Source organism: Chrysemys picta, chromosome 2 (genome assembly GCF_011386835.1).
Source record: "Chrysemys picta bellii isolate R12L10 chromosome 2, ASM1138683v2, whole genome shotgun sequence".
Classification (NCBI taxonomy): domain Eukaryota; kingdom Metazoa; phylum Chordata; order Testudines; family Emydidae; genus Chrysemys; species Chrysemys picta.
In genome coordinates, this window is record NC_088792.1 from 152,954,411 (window position 1) to 152,976,908 (window position 22,498).

At 48.7% G+C, this 22,498-nt stretch overlaps 1 protein-coding gene across 2 annotated transcripts; it reads right to left on the bottom strand.

The window, feature by feature from the left end:
• Positions 1 to 1,644: 1,644 nt before the first annotated feature.
• On the bottom strand, positions 1,645 to 18,323 carry LOC122172156 (uncharacterized protein KIAA2012 homolog). Of its 2 annotated transcripts, XM_065584443.1 has the most exons (3): positions 18,190 to 18,323; positions 8,684 to 9,268; positions 7,076 to 7,697 (listed from the first exon to the last, which is right to left on the bottom strand). In XM_065584443.1, exons 2-3 carry the CDS (start codon positions 9,219 to 9,221, stop codon positions 7,144 to 7,146), a joined length of 1,092 nt encoding a protein of 363 aa, XP_065440515.1. In that variant the 5' UTR covers positions 9,222 to 9,268; positions 18,190 to 18,323; the 3' UTR covers positions 7,076 to 7,143. The 2 variants fall into 2 exon arrangements, 1 of the variants encoding a protein (XP_065440515.1); XR_006172198.2 differs by lacking the exons at positions 7,076 to 7,697; positions 8,684 to 9,268 and adding an exon at positions 1,645 to 1,774.
• Positions 18,324 to 22,498: the final 4,175 nt, after the last annotated feature.

The following is a 22,498-nucleotide window of genomic DNA, read 5'->3' on the forward strand; positions in this document are numbered from 1 at the left end:
AGCTTAGATTCGGAACATAAGTGCTGCCCTACTGCGAACAATATCCTATTTTAGGGGAGTGATCCACTCCTATCTTCCCCTCCAGCTTCTGGCAGTCAGAGGTTTAGGGACAACCACAGAATGGGATTACATCCTTGATCATTTGGCTAATAGCCATTGATGGACCTATCCTCCATGAATTTATCTAGTAATCCTTTTTGAACCCAGTTATACTTCTGGGCATCACAACATCCCACTGCACTGAGTTCCACAGGTTAATTGCATTTTGTGCATTCCTGTTGTTTGTATTAAACCTGCTGCTTATTAATTTCATTGGGTGACCCTGGATTTCTGTATTGTAGCAAAGGGTAAATAACACTTCCCTATTCACTTTTCCCACACTGTTCATGATTTTACAGACCTCTACCAAATCATAGAATCACAGAATATCAGGGTTGGAAGGGACCTCAGGAGGTCATCTAGTCCAACCCCCTGCTCAAAGCAGGATCAAATTCCCAACTAAATCATCCCAGCCAGGGCTTTGTCAAGCCGGGCCTTAAAAACCTCCAAGGAAGGAGATTCCACCACCTCCCTAGGTAACGCATTCCAGTGCTTCACCACCCTGCAGTTTTCTCTTTTCTAAGATGAACAGCCCTAATCTTTTTACTCTCACCTTCTCTGGAAGCCATTCCATATCTGTTATATTTGTTGCCCTTCTCTGAACCTTTTCCAGTTCCACTATCAGGGCTGCCCGGGGGGGGGGGGGGCAAGTGGGGCAATTTGCCCCAGGCCCCGCAGGGGCCTCCATGAGAATATAGTATTATATAGTATTGCAACTTTTTTTTATGGAAGGGGCCCCCAAAATTGCTTTGCCCCAGGCCCCCTGAATCCTCTGGGCGGCCCTGTCCACTATATTCATTTTGAGATGAGGTGACCTGAACTGGACACATTATTCAAGAGGCAGGCACACCCTGGATTTATATAGTAGCATTATGATGTTATCTGTCTGATTTTCTATCCCTTTCCTTGTAGTTGCTAACATTCAGATAGTCTTTTTGACTGCTGCTTCTCATTGAGTTGAAGTTTTCAGAGAACTATCCACAATGACTCCAAGATGCCTTTTTTGAGTGGTAACAGCTACTTTAGTGGAAACAGCTACCCATTATTATAGATCTGTAGTCGGGATTATTTTTTCCAATGTGCATTCCTTTGCACTGGTTGTAAACTCTTTGGGGACAGAGACCATCTTTTCATTCAGTGTTTGTACCACACTTAGCCCAGTGGGCTCCTGGTCCATGAATTGGGCTCCTAGGGTGTTATCACTGTGCAAATAATAATTAAATCATCTAGGTAGCTATCATTTGTGTGTAGTGACTCTCCCCTTTGTATCTAAGCATGGGCTAAAATTAATGAGCACAAATGCCCACAACAAAAAGTTGTTCATCCCCATGTTGTTTATTAGCATTTTCCCCTCTACTTAACAGTGATGGGTCATTCCCTTTGCTCACAGTCCTCACCTTCAGGCCCTTTGTGCAGTGTGAGGAAGCTCACCAGGAAATCCCTCTTCTCAGGTTCTCCTTTCCAGCGTGTGCAGAGGGAGGCCACACCTTGTTCATCTCTCTCCTGTGCAATCCGCCCTCTTGCAGGAAGTTACCATGACTTCAAATTGGCAGCCTGAAGGAAGGCAAGCTGTGTTTCAAAGAGCATGTCTGTACAGCTAGCTTATTATTGTTTCCATTGCAGCCTGGGCTCCAGCAGTTTCTTTTCCAGCACAGGCTGAGCTCTTGTGCTATTCCTGAAGTTTAAAAAAATAAAGTTTCTTACTGTTTCATTGGAGTGAAGGGGTTGTGGAGGGAAAATGATACACAGGGCACAAATACACCATAGAAATACAGAGGCAAGAATCCCACTTACAACACTGATATCCTTCTTATCTATCTATCTACCTACTTATATGGACCCCAACTCTGCAGTATCTGAGACCATGCTCTGCTTACAACAGGGTTACAACTTGTAGTGTGGATGGGATCAACATGTGTTGTCCTTGGGTGATATTCTGACCCTATTGATTTAAAATGGCACTGACTTCAACAGGACCAAAGTGTTCACCCATCATGTCATGTAGCTAAGACAAAGCTTTGGATGTACAATGGATAGTGAGAACACTAGCCTCTTTGCAGAATTGGGCCCAAAGATCCCAGGGGGTGAAAAACAACAACAACAAATAATCCAGTGGGCTGTATTTGGCTTTCAAGTCTCCAGATGTAAATCTAGAGTCATTCCAGAACTGAGCCCAGTGCTCCTCCCCACCCTCCAGCCAGGCAAAATACCCATCTTCTTTGAGTATTGTCAGTATAGATCCCAGGTCTGATCCTCCGTTGGAGGATCTGCATGAGCTATGCTGATTTACACCAGCTGTGGATCTGACCCCCTGACTCCTGGGCAGCACAGAGACCCACACCCAGGAGTTGTGGAATAAACAACAAATAAACTGACAATTTATTCCAAGAGCACCCATTCCCCCCTCACTGCAGCATTTCACGCCTACTGTTTTCACTTCTCATTCATTCCTATCCCATCAGATCTGCCTTGTCTTTTTCTCTGTTCACATACACTTTTCTTCTTCCAAGGACCCTTTGAACTACTTGCCAGGGTGCTGCCAAGTCTTTCCTACTTATGTTGCTGCTGCTTTTTATTTTTTTAGCACATGCCCTTTGGAAAGCTGCATCTGCTGTTTGCTTTCCAGCCCATGTATTTTTCAGCATTGGATGGCTCTGCCCTTCAAACCAACGGGGTTAGAAGCAATAATGATTTCATGCTGACATATGTTATTCATCATTTCATGTTATTCAGCTTCTGAAAATGCTGCACAGTTCCTGCCATCCATGCTCTGTCTACTGGAACTCCCCCCCGGGGACAGACTCCAGCTTGGGGAGGTTGATTGGTTAACATTTGGGAAGCACTTTGAAGATGGAAAGTGTTTTTTATAATGTGCAATGGTGCCCCAAACCTATTCATTTGCAATGAAATGTATTCTGGCTCCCCAGAAGTCGGCCCTTCAATCCCTGGGAAGCTACTGCACATGCTGGCTCTGTAGCCTTCTGACTTATTCAGAGGCAGGGCTGCTCCATCACATAGGGGATGAGCCCTAGAGGAAAAATACACAAACTGTACAAAACTCTGGCTCTACCACTGAGATGTTCAGGGCCGGTGCAAGGAAGTTTCGCGCCCTAGGCGAAACTTCCACCTTGTGTCCCCCCAACCCCAGCAGCCCTGTGGCAGCTCCCCCTCCCCCGCCCTGAGGTGCCCCCCGCCGTGGCAGTTCCCCCGCCCGGGGAGCCGTGCGGCACCTCCCCACCCCAGCTCACCTCTGCTCTGCCTCCTCCCCAAGCACGCCGCCCCCGCTCTAATTCTCCTCCCAGGCTTGCGGCGCCAAACAGCTGATTGGCGCCGCAAGCCTGGGAGGCGGGAGAAGTGGAGCAGCGACGGTGTGCTCGGGGAGGAACGCTGTAAAAAAAAAATTGGGGGCACTGCTTTTTGGCGCCCCCAAATCTTGGCGCCCTAGGCAACCGCCTACCGGGTAGTTCGCCTTAATGGTAGCACCGGCCTTGGAGATGTTGCAAAGTTATTCTGCAGGGTGGTGGGGGAAGGAGGAAGATCTTAGGCAAGTAGATCCAGATCCACAATGTATTTAGGCTCCTAACTTCCACTGAAATCAGTTAGGAGCCTAAGTACTTTGTGGGTCTGGCTATAGTTACCTGCATCCAGGCACCTCTGCAGCTCCTTGCTCACATGAGCTGCTCCATTTCCCCACCTACGGCATGCAGCCTGCAGGAGGTCCGCTAGCTCTGAGAATAATTCTCCTATGTGGATCTGTGGCGTTTGCTCCCCTCCAGAGCAGTAGGGTCCCCTGCTTTCTGATCAGTGCTATGCAGTGTCCCCTCGCCATGGTTACTATGAAGAAACAGGTGTGGTCGTACTTGTCTACCTTGCATATCTTTTCCTTTGAGTTCTGAAACAGAAGTGCTGCCCAGAGGAATTCTGCATTTCTTCCCTGGCTGCCAGGGAGGAACCTACTCCACACCAATTCCATCACAGATTGAGACGTCAGAAGAAAGGAGGGTGCAATTCAGTGGCAGAGCCAAGAATGGAACCCAGGAGTTCTGACTACGCACCCCCTGCTCCAGTCACTAACCCACACTTCTGTTCTTTTAATTTTTGAAGAATTAGGCCCCAATTCCCATAAGCAGCCAGGGATTTTGCGTGACTCCAACCTGAAACGACCAACGCCTCATTTTCAGAAACCCTGAGTACGTGCAGCTCCCACTGATTTCAGCTGCTGTTGCAGGCCCTGAGCTCTTCTGATAATCAGACCACCAGTGTCTCAAGTTGGGTTCCAAATATCAAGTCACCCAAAATCACTGGCTGCTTTTGAAACGTTGGGGCTTAATTTACAGAAGCGCATGTCCCGAGCTCTCTGGGCACCTTCGCAAATACATGTCTGAGGGAATGCCTTAGGAAAGGTTCCACGACTGAGTTTTATTCTAAAGCAAACACCTGCTTCACTCACCACGAGAGATCAGAGCACAAAAGGCCATGCATGCCCCATTTGCAAAACTGGGTACTCTCTGCAGAAGATGCTCATCTTCTTCCTCTTTCTGAGTAGCCCTTTACTCTATAAAGCAGGGATCGGCAACCTTTGGCACGCGGCTCGCCAGGGTAAGCACCCTGGCGGGCCGGGCTGGTTTGTTTACCTGCCGTGTAGGCAGGTTCGGCAGATCACGGCTCCGACTGGCTGCGGTTTGCCACTCCAGGCCAATGGGGGCTGCAGGAAGCGGTGGCGAACACATCCCTCAGCCTGCACCACTTCCTGCAGCCCCCATTGGCCTGCAGCAGCGAACCGTGGCCAATGGGAGCCGTGATCGGCCGAACCTGCCGACGCAGCAGGTAAACAAACCGGCCCAGCCCGCCAGGGTGCTTGCCCTGGCGAGCCGCGTGCCAAAGGTTGCCAATCCCTGCTATAAAAAGTCTTATTAATTTCAATGGAATTATTTGTGGAGTAAGGTATCACTCAACCTGAGTAAGGGCATCAGAATCTGGTTTTACGTGAATGCAATATTCTCCTCCTCTCCTTTGGCCTCCTCATTATTCTACATATTTAACCAGAAACAATTAATGAAGTGAGTGTACAAGGCTGATCACAGATTCCTCCCACTTGATGGAGGATTGTGATTTTACACATGCACTCAAAGGAATAGTCTATTTTATACCATTGCATCTAGCCAAACACCTTTTTTTAACAGCCTTTTGATTGATTCTCAGAGTATGTCTACATTATGGGATTAATCCGAATTTATATAATTCGAATTTTGGAAACAGATTGTATAAAGTCGAATGTATGCGGCCACACTAAGCACATTCATTTGGCGGTGTGCGTCCATGTACCGGGGCTAGCATCGATTTCCGGAGCGTTGCACTGTGGGTAGTTATCCCATAGCTATCCCATAGTTCCCGCAGTCTCCTCTGCCCATTGGAATTCTGGGTTGAGATCCCAGTGCCTAATGGGGCAAAAAACACAGGTGGTTCTGGGTACAGCCTCACCCCTCCCTCCATGAAAGCAACGGCAGACAACGATTTCACGCCTTTTTTCCTGGGTGAACACTGCAGACCCCATACCACGGCAAGCATGGAGCCCGCTCAGCTCAAGACAGCAGTCATGAACATTGTAAACACCTCGCGCGTCCTCGTGCAGTTTATGCTGAGCCAGGACCAGAAAAACGAGGCAAGGAGGCGGCGGCGACGGCAGCGCAGCAACAAGCGTGATGAGGACAAGGACATGGACATGGACACAGAATTCTCTCAAACCGCGGGCCCCGGTGCTTTGGAGATCATGTTGTTAATGGGGCAGGTTCTATCCGTGGAACGCCGATTCTGGTCCCGGGAAACAAGCACAGACTGGTGGGACCGCATAGTGTTGCCGGTGTGGGACGATTCCCAGTGGCTGCAAAACTTTCGCATGCGTAAGGGCACTTTCATGGAACTTTGTGACTTGCTGTCCCCTGCCCTGAAACGCCAGAATACCAAGATGAGAGCAGCTCTCACAGTTGAGAAGCGAGTGGCGATAGCCCTGTGGAAGCTTGCAATGCCAGACAGCTACCGGTCAGTCGGGAATCAATTTGGAGTGGGCAAATCTACTGTGGGGGCTGCTGTGATGCAAGTAGCCAAAGCAATCACTCAGGTGCTGCTACAAAAGGTAGTGACTCTGGGAAATGTGCAGGGCATAGTGGATGGCTTTGCTGCAATGGGATTCCCTATCTTGGCATCGGAGCACCAGGGTACCCAGTACATAAACTGCAAAGGGTACTTTTTAATGGTGCTGCAAGCACTTGTGGATCACAAGGGACGTTTCACCAACATCAACGTGGGCTGGCCGGGAAGGGTTCATGACGCGCGCGTGTTCAGGAACACTACTCTGTTTAAATGGCTGCAGCAAGGGACTTACTTCCCGGACCAGAAAATAACCGTTGGGGATGTTGAAATGCCAATAGTTATTCTTGGGGACCCAGCCTACCCCTTAATGCCATGGCTCGTGAAGCCATACACAGGCAGCCTGGACAGGAGTCAGGAGCTGTTCAACTACAGGCTGAGCAAGTGCAGAATGGTGGTAGAATGTTCATTTGGCCGTTTAAAAGGTCACTGGCGATCGTTACTGACTCTCTCAGACCTCAGCCAAACCAATATCCCCATTGTTATTTCTGCTTGCTGTTTGCTCCACAATCTCTATGAGAGTAAAGGGGAGACCTTTATGGCGGTGTGGGAGGCTGAGGCAAATCGCCTGGCTGCTGATTACATGCAGCCAGACACCAGGGCGATTAGAAGGGCACACCAGGAAGTGCTGTGCATCAGAGAAGCTTTGAAAACCAGTTTCATGACTGGCCAGGCTACAGTGTGAAATTTCTGTTTGTTTCTCCTTCATGAAAACCTGCCCCCTTTATTGACTCATTCTCTGTAAGGAACCCACCCTCCTCCTTCCCCCGGCTTGCTTTCAAAGGAAATAAAGTCACTATCGTTTAAAAATCATTTATTCTTTATTAATTGATTATAAAAAGAGGGAGAGAACCCGGGTGGGGTTTGGGAGGATAATCGGCGGGAAGGAAAAGGCCACTAAAAAAAGGTTAAAAAAATGACAGCCTTTTGCTTGGGCTGTCCACTGGGGTGGAATGGGAGGGTGTACGGAGCCTCCCCCCGCCCCCGCGTTCTTATATGTCTGGGTGAGGAGGCTATGGAACATGGTGAGGGGGGAGGGAGGTTATACATGGGCTGTAGCGGCACTCTGTTATCTTGCTGCCGTTCCTGAAGCTCCACCAGATGCCGGAGCATGTCTATTTGCTCACGCAGCAGCCCCAGCGTTGCATCCTGCCTCCTCTGATCTTCCTGCTGCCACCTCTTATCTCGAGCGTCTCTCCTCTCCTCACGTTGGTCCCTCCTGTCCTCACGTTGGTCCCTCATGTCCTCACGTTGGTCCCTCCTGTCCTCACGTTCACTGGCTTCTTTCCTATACTTTGAAACCATGTCCTTCCACTCATTCAGATGAGCTCTTTCACTGCGGGTGGATTCCATGATTTCTGTGAACATCTCGTCTCGCATTTTCTTTTTCCGACGCCTTATCTGAGATAGCCTTCGGGACGGAGGAGGGAGGCTTGAAGAATTTGCAGCTGCTGGAGGGAGGGAAAAAAGGAGAGAATTTTTTAAAAAGATACATTTTGCAGAACAATGCTTATACTCTTTCACGGTGACCAACACTATTCACATTACATAGCACATGTGATTTCTGTGCAAGGTCTCATTTTGCCTCTTAATATTGAGTACCTGTGGCTTTGCTGCTAGAGATCACAGACGCAGGTCCGGGCAACAGAATTCGGCTTGCATGCGGCCATGATAAGCCATTGTCTTTCGGCTTCTGCGCCCTCCTTTCCCACATACCAAGCAAAGCCCGTTGAGTGCTGCGGTTTTCCTGTTAACCTTCAGCAGCAGAAAACAAACTAACCCCCCCCCCATCCAATTCTCTGGATGATCGCTTTATCCCTCCCCTCACCGTGTGGCTGGTATCAGGGAAGATCCCTGCAGGAACCAAACTAACACCCCCCACCTCGCCATGAATTCTCTGGGATGATCGCTTTACTCCTCCCCCCACCGCATGGCTGGTATCAGGAAAGATCCCTGCTAGCCAAACGCAAAAAGCTCTGGGCCAATTCCCCTTCCCCCGCCACCTCTGTCCCCTTAATTACATTCCCGTATTTCAACCAGGTTACCATGAGCGATATCACTCTCCTGAGGATTACACAGCAAGATAAAGAACGGATGTTGCTTGAATGCCAGCAAACACCGGGACCATACGCTGCCAGGCTTTGTCATGCAATGATACGAAATTACTTGCTGCAAGCATGGCGCGGTCAAGTGTCCTACCATGGAGGACGGAATAAGGCTGCACTGCCCAGAAACCTTGTGGCAAGGCTTTTGGAGTACCTCCAGGAGACCTTCATGGAGTTGTCCTTGGAGGATTTCCGCTCCATCCCCAGACACGTTAACAGACTTTTCCAGTAGCTGTACTGGCCGCGAATGCATCCCAAGTCCTCAGGGCAAAGTAATCATTAAAAAACGCTTGCTTTTAAAACAAGTTTTATATTTTAAAAGGTAAACTCACCTGAGGTCCCTTCCATGGGGTCGTGGTCTTGGATACTGGCTTGGGAGGGTACTTCAGTCAGGCTGAGAAAAAGATCCTGGCTGTTGGGTAGAACGGAGTGCTGGGTGCTCTCCGCAAGCTCGTCCTCCTCCTCCTCCTCCTTCTCTTCCCCGTCCGCAGAATCCTCAGGTGTAGCTGATGAGGTTATCCCCGCCTCGGAATCCACGGTCAGAGGTGGGGTAGTGGTGGCGGCGCCCCCTAGAACTGCATGCAGCTCGGCATAGAAGCGGCATGTCCGCGGCTCTGACCCAGAGCGACCGTTTGCCTCCTTTGTTTTTTGATAGGCTTGTCTGAGCTCCTTGACTTTCACGCGGCACTGATCTGAGTCCCTATTGTGGCCTCTCTCCATCATGCCCTTGGAGATTTTTTCAAAAGTTTTGGCATTTCGTCTTTTCGAACCAAGTTCTGCTAGCACTGAATCCTCTCCCCATATAGCGATCAGATCCAGTACCTCCCGTACGGTCCATGCTGGTGCTCTTTTTCGGTTATCGGCCTGCATGGTTACCCGTGCTGATGAGCTATCTGTGGTCACCTGTGCTCTCCACGCTGGGCAAACAGGAAATAAAATTCAAATGTTCGCGAGGCTTTTCCTGTCTACCTGGCCAGTGCATCCGAGTTCAGATTGCTGTCCAGAGCGGTCACAATGGTGCACTGTGGGATAGCTCCCAGAGGCCAATACCATCGAATTGCGGCCACACTAACCCTAATTCGAAATGACAATATCGATTTTGGCGCTACTCCGCTCGTCGGGGTGGAGTACAGAAATCGATTTTAAGAGCCCTTTATTTTGAAATAAATGGCTTTGTTGTGTGGATGGGTGCAGGGTTAATTCAATTTAACGCTGCTAAATCCGAATTAAAGTCATAGTGTAGACCAGGCCTCAGTCTATAGACAACAGATCTGATTTACCTCTCCCTTACCCCTGTGTAAATCAGAGTGGTTCCTTTGATGCCAATGGAGTAACACCAGAGAAAGTGAGATCGGAATCAAGGTTCAGTGTTTTCATTGATGATCCACTAGGAAAGTATTGAGATCCACACATTGTACTAATGAGGCCTTTTCTGATTTCCATTGCTGGATAATGCAGAAAATCATACTAGACTGATACAGATTTTTATCATGGAACTAGATATCCGGGCTACAATCTGAGAATCCAGCCCACTAGAACTTCTGATAAGATCTGTTTACATAATGAAAAAGTAATTGGAGCAGTACTCAGTTGTTTCCGTTATCAAAGATTATAAAGTAACAAGAGACAGCCTCATAAAAGAACTTTTCCGTCAAAATACAAACTTTACAAGGATTCCCTGTCTACAACCTGTCTGTCCCATCTACTTTTTATTTTTTTGTTTCTAAATGCCTTATGCTTGTTTGCAGAGCCATATCTACTGGCTTTACTTACCAACCCAGTTTTGTACTTTTGCTAAACCTGCAGAGACAATGCAGCTACAGCTATGGGAAAAATGAGTTGGGTTCAGTTTTGCCTCCTGCATTGTTTGCTAAATTCCAGCCCCAGAATCTTTCTTATGATATGAAAGGGCAGGGAGACAAGAACCCAGCTTGATATACATGTCTCAGATGAATTTCATGCATAGTGAGATTGCCGCTTCATTTTTAATGCATGGCTGGTGGTGAGTGGTGTGTGACAGGCAGGCTCTCAGAATGGGGATATTTGACACCACCATTGTGATGCAATTGTCAGAGTTATGTTGCAGTCCTTCTTTTCCAATTACAGAGGTCTCCATAGTGGCAGGGATCTGGGGCCGGGATGGAGTCATTCAATAACAATATAATAGCAGCACTTTGCACCTACCATCTGAAGTCCTGATATGCTTGTAACTGGGGGATGATTTCTAGAACCCAGCACAGGAAAGAATACATGTCATAAGTTCATGTGCTAAAACCCTGTACTGAGACGCAGAGGTATTTGTGCTGAGTTATCCTGAGGTTAGTCCAGGAGTTTGCAATTAGCTCCAATATGGGGGTATAAAGGAGGTTGAAGTTCCTATTTCTCTAAGGAAGAGTTAACTAGGGGAGGACCTAGTGAGGGTTTGCAGGAAAGGCCTAAGAACGGCCAAGGTTGGGGAGCACTCTGTTATCTGAGTTAGCAGGTCAATGGCAGACTTAGGAACAGAGCCCAGGTCCTCTAACTAGTCCCCTCCTCTAACCATTGGAACTGCTGCTTTTGCAGCATCAGTGGTGTGAAGAGGGTGTGGTGGTGCTTGCTATGGAATAATTCCACCCGATGCACATCCGGATCCCTAACCCTCTGCAGGCTTCCATACCACCTAATAAAGAGTGCGGGATCTTCAAATGTATCTGTAACGGTGAAACAGGAGTCCTCCCAGCGCATTCATCTAGGCTCTCCGGGTCAGTCGCATTGGTCCTGCGTGCAGTGCCATAGCACCTCGGAGCCCCAGTCACGGACCAGGACCCCAGTGTGCTAGGCGCTGTGCAAACACAGAACCAAGAGATGGTCCCTGCCCCAAAGAGCTTCCAGTCTCAGCACATTCAAAACTGGCAAAGACCTGGTAGCTCCCATCTAGTTCATTCCCCTGCCAGTGCATGATTGCTCCCTGTGATATATTTTCCAGAGCATTTACTACTTATCTAAGAGTCTTTTACAGTGCTCATCAGTGTAATACTTATGTGCTTCCCGGGTAAAGTAGATCTGCAAAGCAAGGTCCCTAATAGACTGCATGGGGTCTACTGCCCTTTTCCAGTCTCATTTTAACTCCCGGGGTTTCCACTGTCTCCCTTAGAAGACTAAGCAACAGTGTCATCGATTTCAGTTGCATTGACTCCATTCATTTTTGAAATTCAGTCAACTGGGTAATTAGCTGACACTTGCAAAGTGGTGCATACATTCTAGCTGGTTAGATTTTTGGGTTAACAACTCAGCATTTCAATACTTTTACAACCCTATTATTATTAATGATGGTAATGTATTATCTTTGCTTAGAATTCCTTAGTTTCCTTTTGTTCATTATTTCTGGGAGAAACCCCTGCACCAGCCTACCATAAATATCCTTCCAATTTCTTATTTCTTCTAAAGGTATTGATTCCATTTTAACAAAGTTTTTAGTTTGAGGAATTTCCTAAAATTAGATTTTCACCCTCTGGCCCGTAAGACCTATCGATGTATATAATTAGTGATACCTGTTATACTAACAAAACATCCTCTAATTCTTAGATGTAATAGCATAAAACTGCATTGGCCACAAGCCAGTTCTGGTTTTGTTAGTCTAAACAAAGCAGAGACCAGACAACAGGAAGAACTAAGCTTTTGGTTGTCAATTTGATTGGTATGCTTCATTAATTTTAAGTGATATCTAGTGCCATCTAGCGACCAGCAGAGAGTAAACAGGAACAATTGCATTAGTGGGGTCATGAGAACAGTTAGGTGTTGATCATGCAGGGACATTTTTACTTTCAGAAGAGGGCCCCCTTCTTATGGTGAATGACGGGGTTCAGCAACATGCAGGATTGGACACACATACCGCTCCAAGTATCTTTTTAGCCAGTGGGTTTTCAGTTTAGATACTTGCATGTGTGTGTTTTAAATCTTTATTAAGAGTAGGTCTACACACAAACTTGCACTGAAAACATTAAATCTGTTTGAATTCAGATCTCTTATTATTTCAGCACAAGTTTATGCGTGGACACTTATTCCGGAATAAAAGTGCCCTGTTTTGATTTTGTGTCTATTTTACTGACTTAAGCAAAATTGAAATGGGACCCTTTGATCCCAAAATACATGTCCACACATGGATCTGTGCCGAAATAACTGGAGGAGTGTATTCAAACTGATTTAGTTATTTCAGTGCGAGTCTGTTATAAACCTGCTCTTAGCGCTGGTGAAAGATGCTAGATTCACAAGCCTGTTTGCAGGAGATGAGGAACTGTCATTTAAGACAGTGGACATGACATCAGCTTCTGTAAGGGGTACTACCAGACCCCTTCTTCTGTAGAACAGGTGTAATATATACAGGGGCAGCTCCAGGCACCAGTGCAGCAAGCACATGCCTGGGGTGGCAAGCCGCAGGGGGTGGCCTGCCAGTCGCTGTGAGGGCGGAAGTCAGGCTGTCTTTGGTGGCATGGCATGCCTGCGGGAGGTCTGCCGGTTCCGTGGCTTCGGCGGTAATTCAGTGGCGAGTACGCCGAAGGCGCGGGACCAGCAGATCACCTGCAGAAATGCCGCCGAATCTGCATGCCGCCTAACTGCCGTGCTTGGGGTGGCAAAAAACCTAGAGCCGCCCCTGAGTATATACAGCAGCATTGCAAGCTTCCCTGAGCATTGCTTTGCCACTGTATCTTAACCCTGGCCTGGAGAGGTGAATTGGGAGTATATTCATGTCTTCTCTGTGGAGACTGCTAATAAAGGTGCCAGTTCATGCTGATTGTGCTACTTCTTGTCCTGACATTTTATATGAGCACTAAAACTGCATTTAAAACACACACACAAAAACCCCAAACAAACCCTCTGATCCAAAAAAAAATCTATATGCAACCAAGTGATAAATGTGTGTGAAAATGCCCACAAGTAAAGTTCGTTGGAAAATGGATTTTCTATCTTGCAAAAATTTTTGAGGCATCAAAAAAAAAATTCATCTTGAATTGGGACAAAAAGCAAAAAGGTTGAAATTTCCCACTAAATGAAATACTCCCTCAAAATTAATTTGGGGTCAACCAAAATGTTTCATTTTGATTTTGACCCTTTTTATTTTAATTTTTTGTATAAAACAAAGTAAACTTTGAAAGAACATGTCTTTCTGACATGAAAAATCAAAACTTTTCACTCCAAAAATGTCAAACCGAGGCGTTTCACCAATTTTGAAATTTTTTCCAATTTTGGTCTACGTGAAATTTCACCAAAATCAATGTGATTTAACAAAAAATAAATAAGAGGTTTCATTGAATCTGCATTTTCCAGCGGAAAAATGTTTCATCAAAAATTTTTCAACCAGCTTGACTACAAAAGCTGTTTTCTGCCTCTCCTTATCACTTGTAATGTGTAGAAATGTCCAGAAGAGGTCTGTGTTCAACCACTTTTAGGTCATCCACATGCCATGACTCAAACCCTGTGGTTTCATTTACAGAATGCTGAGCTGGCTGGAAAATTTGATCAGCAACAATGCAGCAATAATGCTTCTCGGGTCTCTAGCACTTTTCATCTGAGGACCTCAAAGTGCTTTACAAGTGTTAATGAAGGATTGCTAATCAGGCAGCTTTTATTCAATTTATATGAGCAAGAGTTGCAAGATCTGCCTCAACTGAGGTAGATATGCATGTGGGGTAGGTATTTAGAAGGGGAAGCCGGGCGGGCAAGTCAATAAACTCCCCTGGCTCCTCCGACCCCCTTCTTCCTTTCCAGCAAAGGAACGTGTGAAAAGGATACATAGCATCACTAATGGGCCACCTATCCCAATGTGCTGGCTCCTGGCTCAGTGCAGCATAATGCCGCCACACAGAGGAGGCAGATGCCCGTTAAAATGCCACCATCATGGGGTGGAGTTACACTGTGTGTGCAAAACACACCCCGCCCGTCCTGACACCAGCAGAGTTACAGCAGCACTGATCCAGTTTAGAGCTGAAGAAGGGTAAGGTGACCAGACAGCAAATGTGAAAAATTGGGACGGGGTGGGGGATAATAGGAGCCTATATAAGAACAAGACCCAAAAATCAGAACTGTCCCTATAAAATTGGGACATCTGGTCACCCTAAAGAAGGGTAGCTACGCCCTTATATACCCATAATGAAAATCTAGTGTCGTGCAACCAGGTGATCAGGCCCCACATCTCGGGCATGGGCTCCAGGTTGGGCTGGGCCACCCCAAACAGCTTCGGGGAAGCTGCAGTTGAGGTCCTTCCGGTGGCTGTTCTCCCAGCCACCCAGGTCCCCCCTGGCCCAGTTGCCCTTTGCAGGCCAGTTCGAACCATTGTTGCCAGGGGTTGTGAAGGTCAAAACTATACTAGGGTTCAAAAGAGAACTTAGATAAGTTCATGGAGGATAGTCCATCAATGGCTATTAGCCAAGATGGTCAGGGATGCAACCCCATGCTCTGGGTGTCCCTAGCCTCTGACCGCCAGAAGCTGGGAGTGGACGACAGGGGATGGATCACTTGATGATCACCTGTTTTGTTCATACCCTCTGGGGAACCTGGCACTGGCCATTGTTGGAAGACGGGATACTGGGCTAGATGGACCTTTGGTCTGACCCAGTATGTCCATTCTTAAGTTCTTATGTTTTGTGTTCTTGTGATTTAGAGTGTTGCCAACTCTCAGGAATTTATCACAGGTCTTGCAATATTTGAGAAAAACAGCGAGGCACCCTAACAAAATGCCATGAAACTTTTCATAGGCAATACTTGAAGCCCAGGTCGAAAAGCCCTGTTCAAACAAAGTAAGAGAAAGAAAAAGACCGCGCCAAAGACGTAAGTAACTTAATCACTCTTGCCTGCATGTTGCTTGAAAACATATCTGATTTAGCATTTTGTTTATACACCTGTATTTCCAGTAAACATCTCTACTTTAAAACAAGAACTGGAGGCACACATATATATCTGCTGGAAATGGTCCCAGTTACACGCAGAATTTTCCATCAAATCAGCCAAATAAGAGTGTGGTAGAGACAGTCACCTGCATTCTAGATTATTGCCACAGATTATTTGCATTACAGCAACTCCCAGAGGCTCCAATCAAGGTCAAGGCCCCAGCAGCCTGAGAGGGGTTTAAATCCCTTCTTTGCGTCAGGCAGATGGGGCCAGGGGGTCTTACACAGGGATCTCCCACCGCCCAGGTTAGAGTCATTCTAACTCTTTTGCTGGCCCAGTGAGTATTTAGTTATTCAATTATTTAGTTCAAGTTGAACAACTCCAAGAGGAGAGATGGAGGGAACCCCACTCAGAATATCCCATAGCCCAGGGATTAGAGCACTAGCAGAGAGGTTGGAGATACCTGTTCAAATCCCTTCTCCTCTTCAGACAGAGTGGGGACATGAACTGGTGGTCTCTAACCAGTAGGCTAAAGGTTATAAGGGAACTTCTTCCCCTTTCCCTGACTCGCATAAATCTAAGTGGCCTCTGAACATGCCTACCAGATCGGGCCCTGCAGGTGACTGAGCGCTGACCTTCCCCCAGGTCCTGGCTTGCTATGGGGCTGAGGTGGGAGAAAGGTTCCTGGGTGTCTAGAGGGAGGCAGTGGTGCACTCAGAGGCAGAAATATAGGCACCAATGGCACTTCTGCTGCAAAAACGGAGGTGCCGAGCAAGCTGAGGTGCCTCCGGAGCAGCAGCCGAGTGGGAGTTCTGTGGAGGGCAAAGGCGTCTAAAAATGGGATTTAGGCACCTAAATCTGGGTGGGTCAGGCACATAAGTACCTTTTTGTGGATCGGGGCATTATGCTTGGGGCTGAACATATGTGACCCACTGTTGAGTGTGCACTGTACATCTGCCTCTAGTAGCTCATCCATAGTGGATGTGAGTCTGCTACAGTTACCAGCGAAGGCCCCAATCCTGCAAAGTGCTTAACTTTGTGCTTAACTTTACACACTGTGAGTGGTCCCATATGAGCTAATGGGATGACTCACGGTGTATCCAATCCACCTTCCAGAAAAGTCAACAGAGAGACTGTCACTGATCTCAGTGGAGCTTGATCAGGCCTAGAGTAAAAAATTAAACTCATGAAGGTAGGACATGAAGTAACAGGCATAATCTGCAGCAAAGGAGATTTAGGTTAGATATTAGGAAAAAACTTTCTCACTCTAAGGATAGTTAAGCTCTGGAATAGGCTTCCAAGGGGGGTTGTGGAATCCCCATCACCGGAAGTTTTGAAGAACAAGTGGACAAACACCCATCAAGGATGGACTAGGTTTACTTGGTCCTGCCTCAGTGCAGGTGGCTGGACTAGATGACCTCTCAAAGTCAGTTCCAGCTCTACATTTCTATGTTTTTATGTCTTTGCAAGTTTTAGGGCCTGATCCAATGCCCATGGAAGTCAATGGAAGGCTTTCTCCAGTTTTGGTTTAACTGGTCAGGAAACAGAATTTCTGTTCCGTGGGAAAGTCCAACATTTTGGGGAAGAAAACTGTTTTGATTCAGAATGAAAAGGCAAAATTTTGAAACTTCCTGTGGAATAAAAATTCTGAAAAATGTTGCTTTGATACTATTGAAATATTTCATTTCTATATTGTTGTTTTAATTTAACTTTTATATTATAATCAAATATTAGTGGTGTATTATATTATATTTGTATGTGTTATATTAAATATTTGAATATAATATAAAAGTCAAAACAAAAAGAATCTTAACAAAACTGCAGATGCCATCAGATTGCAAACTCCTCAAGGACAATAAAATCTGGGGGATGGGAGGGTGGGTCAGTATTAAGAAAGGCCAAAGCCTCTACTTACATTAAGCAGAAAATCCATTAAAACAACAAAAACAAAAAACTCTACCCCAGCCATTGTAGTAAGTGCGGTAAAATCATATAGTGAGAGACACCCTCTGCCCCCAAGGAGCTTTCCATGTAAATGGACAAGGCAAACAAAGGGTGGGAGACAGGAAACACAGACATTGTGAGGGGACATGGCTTGCTCAGGATTACACAGCAAGTTACCTATAGAAAGTGGGAAAAGAATTAAGGTCCAGCGCCCACTCCACTGTTCTAAACTCTATAAAGCTAGAGAGTAACAGGAAGCAGTGGTGGATTTTTGGGGCGCTGTTGAGATCCGCGGACCCTCCAACCAGGGCCAGCCCTAGACCAAATGGCGACCCCCCACTGCATTTGTTCAACTTTTGAATACCTTATTTTTTTTATTGCATTTGTAGCCCATTTCACAACTTGGATTCAAGATTTGCATGCATGATTTATCCCTGTCATATAAGATGGTATATTTGCAAGCTAGGATCTGTACATTTATATTTATTCGTGCCATATATAAACAGATTAAAAAATTAGTTTCTTCTGAGCTTATAGAAACTTTTTAATTTTAAGAATAACTGAAATGTACTAACATCAAGAAATTGAACTGTACACCAACACTGGGTGGACCCATGGGCGATGCTTAATGGAGTCAGGGGGTGGTTAAACCTCCCCAGCCCTCCACTAATGCTCCCCACCATGGCCACGGTGAGGCTCGGGGCTCCTCCGGTGTCCGGGGCTTGGGGCAGCTCGGGCGGATAGGTGGGCCAGGGGGTGAGTGGGTGGACTGGTGGGCCGGGGGTGGCTTGGGCTGGCTGAGGCTCAGGGCACCTTGGGTGAGCTGGAGCTCCCCCAGTGAGGGGCTTGCGCGGGGGGGGCGGAGTGGGGGCAGGGCCTCAAGCAGAAGGGGCGGGGCCTTGGGTAGAAGGGGTGGGGCAAGGGGCTCACGCACTGCCCAGGGGTAGACCAGTATTAAGTAGCGTTACAGAAGGTGACAGGCTTAGACTGTTAACCCATGTCCTTTATTTCAAAAGGTCGCTTTTCTCACCTTTGCCCTCGTGAACTGAAGCACAGGGTCAGAGAGATCCAAAGCCTGGCCAATGGCATTTTCAAGAGATAAAACAGCCAGCCATGTCAGTCTCTCGTCGGCCATCGTCACTCAAAGAGACGTTTTAATGAGCCTGAGCGACGAAATGGAAAATGTCATTCTCAGAAAATCTGGAAAGTTCCACGAGATTCTACAAAGGCCCAGAACATTCTAGGCGGTTAGTGAAAAATGAATCCACACACAGAATAGCTGAAACATGTGACTTCAAACGTTAGGGTTACCATATGTAACAAATAAAAAAAGAGGACCCTCCACGGGGCCCTAGCCCCGCCCATTTCCTACCAGCCCCGCCCCTTCCCCGCCCTAACCCCGTCCTAACTCCGCCCCCTCCTCCCTCCCACTCCCAGCCACGCGAAAAGGGCTGCCCGAGCGCTACCGGCTTCACGGTTTACCGGGCAGCCCCCAGACCCTGCACCCCCGGCTGGCGCTTCCCCAGCGCAGCTGGAGCCCGGGAGGGGAAGCGCCAAGCCGGGGGCGCAGGGTCTGGAGGCTGCCCGGCAAACCGTGAAGCCGGTAGCGCTTGGGCTTCGGGCAGCCCCCTTGCCTCCGGACCCTGCGCCCCCGGCCGGGCACTTCTCCTCCCCGGCTCCAGCTGCCTCTGTTCCTCCCCTCTCAGACTTCGGCTCTGTTTAAGAGCCAAGCTGCCCGAGCTAGCGCTACCAGCTTCGGGCAGCCCCCCTTGCCTCCGGACCCCAGCCGCCGGAGCAGAGCAGCTGGAGCCGTGGAGGAGAAGTGCCCGGCTTGCGGCTGGGGTCCGGAGGCAAGGGGGGCTGCCCGAAGCCGGTAGCGCTGGCTCGGGCAGCTTGGCTCTTAAACAGAGCCGAAGTCTGAGAGGGGAGGACTCGCAGAGCAGCCGCGGGAGGGGAAGTGGCTGGACGGTATTTTTCCTGGACATGTTCGGCTTTTTGGCAATTCCCCCTGGATGGGGGGTTGATTGCCGAAAAGCCGGACATGTCCGGGAAAAAACGGACGTATGGTAACCCTATCAAACGTTCTATTTTCCCTTTTGCCGCTAACCACAAAAACAACCCCCCGAGTCCAGCTCCCACAAGCCCCGCAACCCAGGCGGTCAACCTGGGTCTCCTGCAGTCCTGGGTTTACAATGGCGCCATGGAGCGGGGCCCATGCTCAGAAGGGGCCCCGGCCTACTCTGCTTGCACTGCGCCCCGAGACCCCTCTGGCTTCCCCCGCCCACCACTTGCTCCTCTTGGCCTGCCCGCCGGCTGCCTCCTCAGCCACACCTCCCTGCTCCTCTCTGCCCCCTGGCCAGACCCCAGTGCATCTCCGGCCCCAGGCAGTCTCTGCTTCCCACCACCTGTGGGGCCCTACCTGTCTCCCTGGAGCTGAGCTGCCTGTGACTGGTGCAGAAGCCTGGCCTGTCTCAGCCGGCGGGGGCGGGGGGGGTCGCGGGGGGGGGGACGGGACACTGCGGGGACCTTGGCTGGGCCCCTCCGGGGGAAGTGCGTCTTGAGAGAGCCTGGGCAGGGGTAGGCCCTGGCCTGGCTGATCGCGCCACTCCCGAGGAGCTGGAATGATTCACAACCCTGGGACCAGCCCTGGCTGCGCTGCTGGCTCAGCCTGGCAGACACAGTCACCTCCCAGCAGGGCCGGTGAGTGCGGCCAGGAGGCAGGGCGTGGGGGAGTGGGTTTTTTGCGGGGGTGGTGCTGGGCTGTGAGGGGGCGGGGAAGATGTATATGTTGGGCACTAGGGAGTGGAGGTTCTGTGTGGGGTGCTGGGCAGTTGTGGTGGGGCTGTGGGCAGGGGGCGCTGGGCAGGAGTGGTGTTGTGCAGGGCACTGTGCATTTGTGTGGAAGGGGTTGGGGGGGTGCTGGGTATAGTGGGTCTAGGGCGGCTCTGGCTATAGGGAGTCAGGAGGATTTTTTTTGTGGGGGACAGTGTGGCGCAACACGGGCCTGCCCCCGAGGGGAAGGGACACGCTGGCAGCACAGGGCCAGGCGGGCCACTGTGCGTCTGGCAATTGCCGGTTTGTAAATAGTGCCCTCACACTTGGCTGGCCGGAGCTGGGCCGCCCCTGCCATGCCATGTCCCATTGTCCCTGGCTGGCCCCTCATTCTGTGGACTGACCTTCCCACGCCATGCTACATTGCTCCCATGGGGGGCCCACAAAAGGTTAATCCGGCCCTGGTCACCTACCCCTAAATCCAGCCCTGCCTCCAACTGCCCTGGGCGCTGGAGTGTGAGGGTTCCCAAGAGCAGCCCCTGGCCTGTCCCCCCACTTCCTAGCACGTGCCGCCCAGGGCAGGTGGAGGATCTGGGGCTCTGCACAGTGGTCCAGGCTCCCAGCGGGAAGAGGCTGGCGCTGCTAGCAGGGGCTGCGCTTCGCAGCGGGGGAGCTGATCACTTCCTCTGCCGCAAAGCACAGCCCCTGCCACTGCCACTCCATGCCTGCCTGAGGCTACTACACCCATGTTAAAAAGTGGGTGGGCCATGGCTCCCCCGGCTCCCAACATCCCTAGACCCCCAGGGTGTGGGGAGCCCAAATGTTCTTTGTGTCCAGGGCCCCAATAAATCTTAATTCACAGGCAGCTCCCTCTATATTCCAGGAGCTCTCAGAAAGCCTGGTGCCACACCATCCTACTCCCACCATGCAAGGCCTCATTGAGCCTTAGATGAGTAAGGCTGGGGGCTTGGAAGGAACCTATTTGCAATAGCAAAGCATAGGTTTGTAAACTCAGTTCTGTACTACTGTTTGTTTATATTCTGATGGTGCCTAATCAATGGTGGCTCCATTGTGCTAAAGACCCTGTCCCAAATAGCTTATGTCTGCACTAAAAGTGGGAAAAGTGATTCCCTCCTGGGTAGCAGACATGCGCTAGCTTTGCTCAAGCTAGCATGCTAAAAATAGCAGCACGGATTTTGTGGCATGGGTGGTGGCTTGGGGTAGCCCCCTAAATCCAAGCCTGTCTGATTCCCAGGTCCAAGCTTGGGCAGCTAGCCCGAGCCACAGAGTCCACATAGCTATTTTTAGTGTGCTAGCGTGAGTCTGTATACCTGTGCTGGGAGTCACACATCCCAGCTTTAATGTAGACATACCTTAAAGCAGGGGTTCTAAAACTGGGAGTCGTGACCCATTAGGGGGTTGCAAGGTTATTACCTGGGGGGTCGTGAGCTGTCAGCCTCTACCCCAAACCCTGCTTTGCCTCCAGCATTTATAATAATGTTAAATATAAAAAATGTGTTTTTAATTTATAAGGGGGGGTCACACTCATAGGCTTGCTGTGTGAAAGAGATCACCAGTACAAAAGTTTGAGAACCACTGCCTTAAAGGGCCTGATCCAAAGGCCATTGAAATCAATGGGAATCTTTCCACTGACTTCATCTGACTTTGGCTCACACACTACATCCCAAGCTATGCACTAAGCTCCATAGGGGCCAGCCGCAGTGCTGCCAACTCTCACGACAATCTAATTTTTCTTAAAGCCTCAGCTCTGGGAGTCACGTGATTACATGAGAATTTCAGCTTTCTTTCTTTTTTTTTTTAAAGTAAGTTTTTAGCCCTCATGGATGCAGAGAACAGTTGTGAAGTTGTGAGATCTAAAGGCTCAAGGATTAGAAAAATCTCATGATTCCTAAGGCAGTATCGTGATTTTTTGAAACACGATTCATGAGTTTTGAATGGTTTGGACTGCCATTTCTGCTGCCTGTGTGGAGCCCATTGCAGGATTGCAGCCTAAATATACAAGACCAACAAAGGGGTACAACATGGAAGCAAGTCTGAGGGCTCCAATCCTAAAGCATTTATCATAGAATCACAGAGTATTAGGGTTGGGTATTAGTATTAGGGTTTATGCACTAATCAATCCAATGAAATCAATGGGCATTTGAGGTGTGCCAGGACTGCAGGCCCAATCCTGAACATAGCTGAGCACCCAGTGATCAGCACTTTGCAAGACTGAGGTCATTGTGAAGTTCCCCAAGCACCATGCCTTGCTTGGGGAAGGGGATAGAGGAGAAAGTGGCCGCTGATATAAAGGCAAGACAAGGTGATCTGGTGGTCCCTTCTGGCCTTTAACTCTGGTGATTCTATGAAAAAGAAATTACAGAATAATAAATAATCAGTTTTGCCAACCCCAAACATTCATAAACCAGGTTTCCAAAAAAACCCATGAAATTGACTTAAAAATCATGAGATTAAAAATAATAAACATTGGATTCTTTTTATTTGCCTCCTGGCTTCTGAGCTTTTGGAGCACAGTCAGGTCCCGTCTTCACGCTTTTCTCTGCCGT